Genomic DNA, 12646 nt, shown 5'->3' with positions numbered 1-12646 from the left:
TGGAGCCGAAACCGGTTTGGCTCAGTGGATAGAGCGTCAGCCTGCGGACTGAAGGGTCCCGGGTTCGATTCCGGTCAAGGGCATGTACCTTGGTTGCGGGCACATCCCCAGTGGGAGGTGTGCAGGAGGCAGCTGATCTATGTTTCTAACTCTCTATCCCTCTCCCTTCCTCTCTGTGAAATATCAATAAAATATATTTAAAAAAAAAAAAAAAGATATAATGGAAATTATGCTAATGACACTTGCTAGGTAACCAGCCTCTCCATTCTTTATCAGGCCTGCTCCATCTCACTTAGTATTCAAAAAAAGCACAACTTTCTGAGAAAAAGGGAAAGTAAAAAGTTTTTGCTTCTATAAAGATATAGAAGCCTGCCTCATCAAAGAATGGAATAAATATCGTGTGACCTGAGTATACTTGAGTCCTCAGTGCTTCTTACGAGACACCACAGCAGTGGCTTCCTATCTGGGCTTCTCTCTTCAAGACATCTTTGACGTTGCTATTAGACTACCTTACCTGAAGTAGAGTCCTGATCAGACCAGTTCATGTTCAACATGCCTACAACAGTTCCAGGTGCCTATTGCGTAAAATTCAAACCTTCTGAGATTTAAGATCAAGCCTCTCGCATTTGACCTCAATTTATTTTTCTAACCCCAACTTCTTTTACTCCCTTTCATGGACCCTTACATTTTCTCCCATTTTACACCCTGATTTATTTTAGTTCTGTGTTTTTATTTGTGCTATTCCCACATTCTTATCCAACCATATTCATATGCATATTTTAAAATACAATCTATTGATCAGAAATAGCTTTTCTCCTATCAGGAAACACCATTCATCTTCTGTGAACTTCTCCTAAAGTTTTATCTCTGAGGGCACCTTGTTTTAGTAATACACATGTTTTACTATAAGACTCTAAGTTCTTTGAGGGTACAGACTATTTGCAATTAATCTTTGTATGCTCTACAAAGTGGATATTTGGTAAATAGCAGCAGAATGAATTGAATCAATAAGAAGTACTCAACACTGAATAAAGCATCAAGGATACAGTAGAAAAGTCAAAATATGGTTCCTGCAATTCAATTACCCCATAAATATTTACTAGGTGTTAGGCACTGTGGATTGAATGATCAAGAAGACAAAAAGCTTAACCCTTCAAAAGCATACAGTTTAGAGTGATGCTTACAATCTTACTTAAAAAAAAAAAAGATTTAAAAATTGATTTTTAGAGAGAAAGAAAGGGAGAGGGAGAGAGAAACATCGATGTGAGGGTAAAATATCGGTCAGCTGCCTTCTGCATGCTCCCTACTGGGGATCAGGCCCACAACCTGGGCATGTGTCCTGACTGGGAATCGAACCAGCAACCTTGTAGTGCATGGGATGGCACCCAACCAACTGAGCCACACTGGCCAGGGCCAATCGTACATTCTTTTTTCTTTTTAAAATTTAATTTTAATGTTGATGGCATTAAAACATTAAGATAATGAGGGAATTACAAGAAACAGAATCCTTGCTAAACCCATGTAGAAATGGGTCTGTCTTTTTTTTATAAGGCCCAGGTGATGTCACACAGAGGACAAAGGGTAATTTTTACCTTTTCAAGGAATCATGAGTTATTATTTAACTGTGAAGGGAGTAAAGATTACTGAAGGGAATGGTGTGGGATGAAGCTGGTCAGAAGAATAGCCTTTCTTATTTGAGGACTTACACCTTCTCTATAAATTATTTTATTCATTTTGAGTCATCGAACATGTGGAAGAGGCTTCCAAAAAGGTAATTCTTCAAGGAATTAGTGGTTGAGAACTAATAAGAAGGAAGTGGGAAGGCATCCAGGTAGAAGAAACAAAGACAAAGGGGTGGAGAGGCCCTTTGTGGGGGAAATCAACTTCATTTTTGTTGTAGAAGCAAAGGAAAAAGTATGGAGAGATAGTAAATGGTAAATATTAACTTCCTTGGGGAGGTGGGAAAAGAAAAAACAACCTTTTCTTCTAATAAATCTGAATTTGATTAGTTATAATAATTATGCATTTCTTTTTGAAATTAAAAAATAATTCAATAACTAAAAATACATAAAGAGAATGTAATATTCCCTCAGCTGGGAAGACACACTTGTTATCTATCTGTCTGTCTGTCTATCTATCTATCTATCTATCTATCTATCTATTTCTAGAAGCAGATCATTATGATAGCAATCTTGTTGTGTTAGTACTTTCCCTATGAGTAGATGAAAGTAATTATTTAAAGACACCTACAATCATAGGTATTAAAGTGTTTTGAAACCATAAAGAAAGGGGTACTACTATTCAGTTATTAAAAAAGAGAATTTTCTAAGAAATGAGGACATATTCTATGTCTAGAAAAAAACTTTGAGGAAGGCAATACTCATATGGTTAAACTTCTAAAGTGTTTAACATTGTCTTAGATTACTTTAAAATCATACTAGTACTTCAAATACTTTCTATTTTACTTAGATATATTCCCTAGATAATAAATTTTATGAATTTGTAATACAAGATACTGAAAGTCAAAAAAGCTAGATTTGGAAAAAAAGAATTATGACAAACCCATCTAATATATTCCCTATAAGCTAATTAGGAGCCATCTTACCTCAATAAAAGATGGGGAATTTGATGGTAATGGGACGGGAGCAACGGCCATCTGATTGACAGCATCTTCATTTCTGCGGATGTTAACATAGGCATAATCAGTACACAGTAAATGCCAAGTGCCTGGCTCAAGTTATAATCATTTCCTCACTTCTCAGTTTGGAAATGCATGACAGCACTACAGAATTAAAAATATACATATAACATACAAAACAATTGGTCACAAAAAGAAATATATTACTCAAGGGATGCTGAGATACAATTAATTAGTGACAAAGAATGATGATGCCAGGAGCTGGCCAAATCCTGCTTAGTAAGGCAGGTGCTGCAGAGGCTCATTTTTGGAGAGCCATCAACCTTTTCAGCACTGAGGAGTATAAATGTTTCAAAAGGGTGTGCGTAACCTATAGGCCCCACGAATGGTTAGAGCATTTTGTTCTTTGAACTGGAAAGTTTCCCAGTCTCCTCACTTGGCTTCTTAACTTTGTTCTGCCAAGTGAAGGATGATGGGATGTATAGGACAGTCCCCCCATGGGTGGACTCTGTGAGAGGAGTAATGGATGGGGAGAGCAGAGATCCAGACATGCAAGGCTCTGTGGGTTAGGGTAATCCTAATCCTTATCATCTTAATAGGAGCAGAGGAGGTGGGAGGTGGGAGCTGAAACTTCATCACTGGGGTGACAGGCACAGTACAACTCCTACAATACCAGGTCTGATTATTTGGGCTTATTTCCACTATGTTACTAACAAATGGTAGGCAATGGTTCTGTGGGAGATTTACCCTTCACTCTTCATGATTCACAACCGATACCATTATCTCAAGATTTATGTTAAGTCCAACTTTAAGGTTTCACAACATAAACTAATGAAGCACAAAAAATGCTTCTTCCTGCTGTGTAAAGATTTAAGACTGTTCACAGATCTCTCAAGATGACCAGTGTAGACAGGATAGCCACTACCTGACTTAGGAGGGCACTCACAATCCCACCCCATATTTTCATTTCTCACCCACTAGAAAAAGCTCAATTGGCCCTCATTGTTTCTGTTTTGGGGCTTTAATGACATGACCGCCTTTACCTGACATGTCTTTATTAAATGTACTAGAGGCCTGGTGCACGAAATACATGCACAGGTGGGGGGTGTCCCTCAGCCCAGCCTGCACCTTCTCCAATCTGGGACCCCTCGAGGGTGGATCGGGTCTAAATGGTCAGTCGGACATCCCTCTCACAATCCAGGACTGCTGACTCCCAACTGCTCGCCTGCCTGCCTTCCTGATTGCCCCTAACTGCTTCTGCCTGCCAGCCTGATCACCCCCTAACCACTCCCCTGCCAGCCTGATTGATGTCTAACTGCTCCCCTGCCAGCCTGTTTGCCCCCAACTTCCCTCCTCTGCCGGCCTGGTCACCCCTAACTGTCCTCCCCTGCAGGCTTGATCACCCCCAACTGCCCTCCCTTGCAGGCCTGGTCCCTCCCAACTACCCTCCCTTCCTGGCCTGATCACTCACAACTGCCCTCCCTTGCTGGCCTGATCGCCCACAACTGCCCTCCCTTGCAGACCTGGTCCCCCCCAACTGCCCTCCCCTGCTGGCCATCTTGTGGTGGCCATCTTGTGTCCACATGGGGACAGCCATCTTGTGTGTTGGAATGATGGTCAATCTGCATATTACTCTTTTTTTAGATAGGATAGAAGCCTGGTGCATGGGTGGGGGCCAGCTGGTTTGCCCTGAAGGGTGTCCCGGATCAGGGTGGGGTTTCCCTTGGGGCCTGGGGCAGCCTAGGTGAGGGGCCTGTGGTGGTTGGCAGGCCAGCCACGCCCCCTGGCGACCCAAGTGGAGGCCCTGGTATCTGGGATTGATTTATCTTCTACAATTGAAACTTTGTAGCCTTAAGCAGAGGCCTGGGCTGGCCAGGGTGTGCGGAAAGCTTGGCTTCCTCCATCACCGGGGAAACCCAAGCCTCCCTCCTGGTCTCTCCGTGGCGGCAGCCATCTTGGTTGGGTTAATTTGCATACTTGCTCCTGATTGGCTTGTGGGCGTGACTTGTGGGTGTAGCGGAGTGATGGTTAATTTGCATATTACTCTTTTATTAGATAGGATACCCCACCCATCCTTCTTCTCCAGTGCGAGTTCAATAACCTCAACTAGGCAAATTATTTCCTTAAGTTCAAAGACTTGTCTATATATTGATGTCTTCTAAATTCACATAGTTAGCCCAGACGTTTTTCTGAGCTTATGATCTGCATATCCTACTTTACATCTCCACTATATATCTTACAAGCATCTTAAATAAAACAGAGCTCTTTATTCCACTCAGTCCCCAGAGGGTTCCATACTCAATTTCCTTTCCACCTGTGTAAATGTCAACAGTATCTGCCCAGTTTTTCAGCCAAGAACCCGAGAGTCATTCTTGAAACCTTTCACACCTCAATTATATATCCAATCCATGCTATATGAGTGCAACCTAGTCCCTGTTAATAAAACCATATAGAATTAGGACATTTTACCCTTTGAAGTAGCTGTGTCCCAACCTGCTGCCATGGATTTTTTGGGGGAAATGGCTGTAGAAATTTCCAAGTGATTCTCGAATTGTCTAACCATGGACATCAGCAGTTGCCTCCTTTCTACCATGTAGAAAACTTTGACTTAATTTTCTTCCAAATATAGGGGCTACCTGCCTGTTTTTCAAAGTGTTTATTTACTGCTGCTACTATTTGATTAGAATGTATTAAATAAAAAACCCTGACTTGTGAAAAAAAGAAATCTTGTTGATTCTACCTTCAAAACATATCTTGAATCTTTGCACTTCTTTCTATCCTATCCTAGTACAAGCCGTCATCATTCTCACCAGTGCTAACGTAAGAGCATCCTATGGGGTCTCCCTACTTAAGACTCTTCATCCTCTCTCCAAACTATTCTGCACCCAGCAAAGTTATGGTTCCAAAACAAAAATCTGACATTTCTATCTCCTGTTTAAAACCTTCCCGTGACTTCTTACTGCACTTGGGACACGAAGCCCAGAATTGTGGAGGCAGTCTGAGCCCAGTCCCATCTCTGGCCTCCTCTTGTTCTCTCCTTGCTCGCTTTGCTCCACTCCAGCTATGCTGGCTTTCCTTCCTCCCAGCTGAGCCAAGCTCCTCCCACCACAGGGCCTTCACTCATTCTCTTCTCTTCTGCTCTGCATGCATGTCTCTTGGCCAAACCCTTTGTCTGATTTATTCCTATTTCTCCTTCACAGCTCACCATAAATGTCATTTCCTGCAACAAGCCTTCTAGGATCTCCATTATATGTTTATAGCACCCTATACAATGATCATAGGACTGTTTCTTCTGTAATTTACGTAACTGATTTGTATGAATGTTTGCTTCAAATCTGTGACCCTCCCCCCTCCCGCCCTGCCTGGGGAGGGTAAGCACTCCAAAGACAAGATTCATGTCCTTCCTAATCTCTACTAGTATTACATCATCTAGGGCAAATGCAGTGCCTGGCAAATAATTTGTATTTAACATAGTCTTTTTTTTTTTTTTTAAATAAATGTAACAATCACTTCAATAAGGAGACAGAGGTAGGAGTTTCAATTTTAGCACTGCCACTAACTAGCTATAGGATTTTGGGGGAAAAACTTCTAAGCAATTCAGTTTCCTGATCTCTTCAATAGGTTGTACTGTACGAATCCTGAACTGATATAAATTCTGTGGAATAAGGCAGACTATAAATAAGAGATGAAGTCTAGGTGCCATTTCCTGCTCTACCCTTCTCAGATTCTTGGACTATCTAGCACACCAGCCAAATCAAAGGAAAAGCGGGGGGGGGGGGGGGGGGGGGGACGACGACTATAAATTGATACAGAGTGTGAAGAATATACTGTATCTGTTTTTTTCTGACAGCATTACAGATGCCTTCAGCATGCATTACTATGTTGAGAGATGGCTTCCCCCCCCTCCTCCCCCCACCCCCCCCCCACCCCCGCCAAGGGAGTACAATACATTTCTCAGCAGTTTGCTCATACCCAGACATAGTCAGTTACAACTGGGTATGTACAGCATTTTCCCCAGGGAAACTGCCTTTCCTATTCAGTTTCCTCCATTGACCACCACAAAAAAGCTTAGCTCTAGCTTCGAGTCTAAAGCTGACAAGACATGTCTACTCCGAATTCAGAGCCCAAGCGGCAGAGTATATTTGGCAGTAATGTAGCAGATGGCTCTTCTATCTCTTTCAAAGGTTAACAGCATTAAAAATATGACTGCATATAAATTCTTTTATTTTTTATTATTTTTAAAATTGATTTCTTAGAGCAGTGGTCAGCAAACTCATTAGTCAATAGAGCCAAATATCTACAGTACAATGATTGAAATTTCTTTTGAGAGCCAAATTTTTTAAACTTAAACTTCTTCTAACACCACTTCTTCAAAATAGACTTGCCCAGGCCGTGGTATTTTGTGGAAGAGCCACACTCAAGGGACCAAAGAGCTGCATGTGGCTCGCGAGCCGCAGTTTGCTGACCAGTCTTAGAGGAAGGGAGAGGGAGAGAGACAGAAACAGCAATGATGAGAGAGAATCATCGATAGGCCTCCTCCTGCATGCCCCACACTGGGGATGGAGCCTGCATCCCGGGCATGTGCCCTGACCAGGAATCGAACCCTGACATAGGTCGACGCTCAACCACTGAGCCATACTGGCTGGGGTGTACATAAATTCTTATTGAGAAATCATAATTAACTAGACCAAGTTAGTTCAAATCAGCCAAGTTATCCTTTCGCAATTTAATGGTTTCCTCCAAAGCAGTATGACTTTCATAGCCTTTGAAGTCACTATTAATTTTTTTTAAGCCTCACAGAATAGAAAACCTACAATTACTCTCAATGGAGAGAAGAAAGCTGCTATCAGAAGTTACAGTTCAAATTTTTTATAATCCACTTACTAGTGAGTATTCATCCACACACCTCAGGATCAAGCAAGTAGACCTGAGATGGCAGCATTTTTAAAGAGAAAGAAGTAGGAGGAGGGAGACCAAAGGAGATAAGCCATTTACACTTTAAACAAGCAGTTAACCTACCCCTGCCCTATGGGGTTCATTTAGTGGAGCATTGTCCCATTCACCAAGAGGCCGCAAGTTCTATTTCTGGTCAGGGCGTATGCCTGGTTGCAGGCTTGAAGCCCAATAGGTGTCCTTTGGAGGCAGCCATTGAATGTTTGTTTCTCTATCTCTTGCTCTCCCTCCTCTCTTTTCCTCTCTTTCTAAAATCATATTTTTAAAAAAACACACAAGCAGTTAACCTGAATGAATTCTGGGGACCTCCTGACACCTCATATTCTATGTTCTCATAAGGAATGAAATCTGTTTGCTTTATAATTAACTTTTCTTTCCAATATAATTAACAAGTTTCTTAGGCCTCAGTGCCCCATACAGGACACAATCGGGAATTGTACTTGTTTGTTGGAGTTTTTATTATTGTCTTTGATAGCTGCTGGGAGAGAGATAATGGAGTTCTATCAGGGATAACAGTGAGAACAATTTTTCAGGGTAAGGAAGCCTGTAAGTGTATGTCCTTATCACTGTACTTGCTGTGCTCTATGAACATTCCTTGTGCTGTTCTTCCTCCCTTGCTAAACAAAGAGATGGGATCTGATTTCTTTGTATCCCCAGCTTGTAACTAACAGAGAGTAGGTGTACTATAAAGGTCTGTTGAATGGAAGTGGTCATAGCAAGGCAGGGAAAAGATAAAAAGCAGAACTACTAAAACTATGCTTTGTGCTCTCCAAGCTGCTTCAACGAGTAAATGACAGCATGTTGCCTGCAGTCACGCAGTTAGTTGTCAGTGTTAACCACATTAATGGACATTTCTTTGGGGTGTTTGCCCAGCTCACAGTGATTTTCTGGATGGGCTATAGTAGCCATGTCTACACTGTGTAACCCGGGTACCCTGTCTCACCCTCAGTGGATGTAGGGGGCAGACTACCTGCCTCGGTTTGTGCCAGTAGATTATTGCTCCCAGGAACTCAAAATTTAGAACCCAACACACAGAGATCAGGAGGGTAGTATCTGGATAATACCAGTGGAAATGATTACACAGTATATAGTATAAGGCAACCATGTGCTATTCTGAAAAGATACCTAGACTTAAGACAACCTAGGCAAAAATACAGTTCTATCTATTTAAGTTCTATCAGTAAGATGTAATGTAAGCAAGATACTAAACAACTTTTAAAAATCTTGGTTTCTTAATCTATAAAATTGGGATAATACCTTCTAATAAAATTGTTGTAAGGTAATGTAAATGTCAGAGCACTAAGGCACAATAGTTAACATTTAATATGTCATGGTTCTATGATGTTCAATCTCAGATGCTAAAATTTCCAGGTGCTAAGTACTCAGTTACTCTTTTTTTAAAAAAATATATTTTATTGATATTTTACAGAGAGGAAGGGAGAGGGATAGAGAGCTAGAAACATCGATGAGAATCAATCAGCTGCCTCCTGCACACCTCCCACTGGGGATGTGCCCGCAACCAAGGTACATGCCCTTGACCGGAATCGAACCTGGGACCCTTCAGTCCGCAGGCCAATGCTCTATCCACTGAGCCAAACCGGTTTCCGCCTCAGTTACTCTTAATACATTCAGCCATCAACCCTTAGATCCAAAGACATCTCCAAGTCTAATGATTGCATTCTAAAGACTTCATCCTTTCCTGTCTTTTCTTCTATGGTCCCCATCCTAATTCGTGTACTTTTCACGTTGCCTGGACTATGACAACAATGTTCCTACTTACCTGTTTCCTTTTTCTGCTTTATCCTGGTCTCAACACATCTAAATCATTCCCTTCTTAACTGTGAAGCACTTGATTGCACTCCTAGCAACCAAGCCTTAAAATACAATCTCTGTAATCCTATCATAGAGTTCTCTCTATTGGTGCTTGTTTTGCCTGGTGTATAGTTATTTATTTGCATGTCTTAGAAGTTTTTGGAGAACTTAACTCTATGGCTTTATAAAGCATCTGACAAACAGTAGGTACTCAATAAATGTTTGAATTAAATTCATTCATGTAGATGGTGTGGCTCAGTTGGTTGGAGTATTGTCCTGTACACCAAAAGGTGGTGGGTCAGCATGGATACCAGAGACAAGCAATCGATGTTTCTCTTTCACATCGATCAATGTTTCTCTCTCTCTCTCTCTCTCTCCCCTCCCCTTCCTCTCTCTAAAAAATAAATTAAATAATTTGCAGTGTCTGACAAAAGAGCAAAACACAAAACACTTCAACTACACCTTGTTTTTTCACTGAAAGGTTTATAAATTATTTATTATAAAACAAATAATCAGAATTGCAATTTAATATGAATAGCATAGGAAACAAGTACTGAAGAAATTAAGCAAGAGTCAAGATTTCAGAGCACTTGAGAGACTCATATGGGTCTACCAGACGGTCCAACAGAGACACTGAAGAGCCTTGAAATGGTGGGCGTGTATCTCTACTTCATTTCTCCCTGCAACTCCTAATAAAGTTTAGTGCTAATGGCAGGCCTCTTCCTCAAAACTTCCTATCATATATCCATGAATGGTATTTCATTGTGCATGTGAAAAGGGGCATTGCATTCTTTAATGGTCCATGAGAGTCAGAAAGATGATTTCTTACAGTATTCAAAACGAACAACATACACAGCTGTAATCATCTAATGGTGCTTTCTTAAAGATGGATTGCTTTTCACCTACAAGAAAATATTCAAATATGCTGGGTATGACATCTAATTCTAAAAACCGGTGGGTTTTTATACATACTTTCTAAATATCTTTCTCTGTGACACATTCCCTTAGGGTCCCAAACTAGGTTAAGTTCGTCTCCTATATGTCCCTATAATATCATAGCACTTATATCACTGATTAAGGTACCAGATGGTCTACTCTCTGCCTCCTTCTTCAGGGCAGAGATTGTGTTAGTGACTCTACAGCACCAACACAAGTAGGCACTCAGCAAATACTTGTTGCATAAATGCATGAATATTTCTTTATGAAAGTAAAACTCATGATTGTGCCTACCATCTTTTCTCCTATTTATCAAAACGAGATATAAAGAATCAAGAGCAGAGCACAAAAAGGATTTTAAAAGCAGGCATTCATTCCCTTTGCTTATTTAGATAGACTTCTCTCAGATAGGACTCTTACAGTCACATTAATTTCAAGTCAATGTTATCTTTTAGGGATATGGCCAGAGAATGATGGGGCACACTCTATTTTTAATTACAAAACCAAGACATATGTTTAATTGATACAGTAAGGTGGATCCCACAGTGAGTCTACTTTTACTCAAGAGGACTTGACAGCTAGTGCTAAATCCAAGGGTTTCAGTTTTATTTGGCCTCCTTAAGCCCCAGGAGTTTTTTACTCAGTACATGTTTTCCACATGTAATTAAGTAATGGAGAGTGAGTTGTTATACATGACATTTAATTTTTGATAGTGGGGGAGCGTATGACAAGAGATGCAGGCAGGATCATTAATCTCCTTGGATCCCTACATTGCCAAACACAGAAATTCCTTCTTCATCGTATTAATAGAGCTCTCCTCCTGTACTTAAATTGGTGTGCTTGTGTAGAGAGGATATGCTGAGTAGGAAAACTCACAGAACTAAATGTGAGGTGCATAGTAAGAACTCAGATTATAATATACCTCTGGATGATCCAGAGTAGAAAAATTTAGTATATCAAGGTTTCTATGTGGTTTAGGGCACAATTACATGATTATGGGATTGTCTAAAATCTAAAGATGTGGGGGACAAAGTAGGATGCGTGTGAGTGATTATGTAAATCATATATACATAGCAGCAACTTACTAATTTTCATTAGTAACTCACAGACACTTTGTGAACTATAGATCAATTAGTATCAGAATAAATACGAGTCTTAAAAGAATATGATAAGGACATGATCACACAAATGTACATTACTATATATTAAAGGCCCTAGTTAATCAATATGCTGCCTGCAGCATATTTTAACAGTTTTCTGTGATTACTTTACTATTAATCATACTCTTAAATTTGTGGCCAGCTCCCAATTTTATCACAATTGTCAATAAATTTAAAAAATTTACCCAGGTATAAAAGCCAAAAATTTCTATTTATTGGAAATGCATAGAGAATCAATAATTTCAACTATGGAAGAAAATATTGTCAAATAGCAGCACTAACTTTAAAGAAATTCAACTTATAAAAATCAGTTTTTAAAGTAATAATATATAACACAATACATGTTATGCAGTTTATAAGTATAATTGTATCAGTTGTGCCAAGATGATTTAAGTTTTACTTCCTGAAACTTGATAACAAGTCAATATTTAACTGATCCAATTTAATGGTTCCCAAAAGGCAAAATTAAGGTTCTTGTAACAATAGAGTGAAAGCGTTAATACATAGGCAGAAATTGAAAGATGTATCTACATGATTAATGAACTGGACAATCAGCCTGAAGGAGACAGGATGATATACATGTTGGATAGCATCTGAAATGCACAGGTTACCACACAAGAATAGGGCACCGATGCCCTAACAGGTTTGCCTCAGTGGATATAGCGTTGGCCTTGCGGACTGAAGGGTCCCGGGTTCGATTCCGGTCAAGGGCATGTACCTTGGTTGCGGGCACATCCCCACTGGGGAGTGTGCAGGAGGCAGCTGAATTGCTGTTTCTCTCTCATCGATGTTTCTAACTCTCTATCCCTCTCCTTTCCTCTGTAAAAAAAAAAAAAAAAATCAATAAAATATATTAAAAAAAAAAAAGAATAGGGCATCGATCTGCCATTATGCCTCCATCGCTGATGTACAGAGCTGATGAGCAATATGATATTTTCTTGATTCCCTTGAGTGCTTTAAATTTTGACACTACTTGATAATAGAATCTAATATATTTTATTGACATGAAGATTAAGTCATGCTAATTAGATTCCTCTTTATACATTACTCAAACAGTGCTCTACTAAAAAACAACAACAAAAAACAGTGTTCTCTCCTTGTTAGACTATCGGGCCCTCATTAAAAGAAAAAGAAGATGGAGGAGGAA

At 40.1% G+C, this 12646-nt stretch overlaps 1 protein-coding gene across 1 annotated transcript in view; it reads right to left on the bottom strand.

The window, feature by feature from the left end:
• Nucleotides 1-12646, bottom strand: part of PATJ (PATJ crumbs cell polarity complex component) — a 342671-nt gene that overhangs the window by 97485 nt on the left and 232540 nt on the right. Inside the window, exon 30 of the mRNA XM_080656343.1 lies at nucleotides 2606-2678. Coding sequence (XP_080512469.1) covers nucleotides 2606-2678 — 73 coding nt within the window. The remainder of the gene's footprint in view (nucleotides 1-2605; nucleotides 2679-12646) is intronic.

Source organism: Plecotus auritus (assembly GCF_963455305.1).
Source record: "Plecotus auritus genome assembly, chromosome: 2".
Classification (NCBI taxonomy): domain Eukaryota; kingdom Metazoa; phylum Chordata; class Mammalia; order Chiroptera; family Vespertilionidae; genus Plecotus; species Plecotus auritus.
Note: the sequence above shows the minus strand (reverse complement) of the source record. Positions and strands in the feature narration are given on the sequence as shown.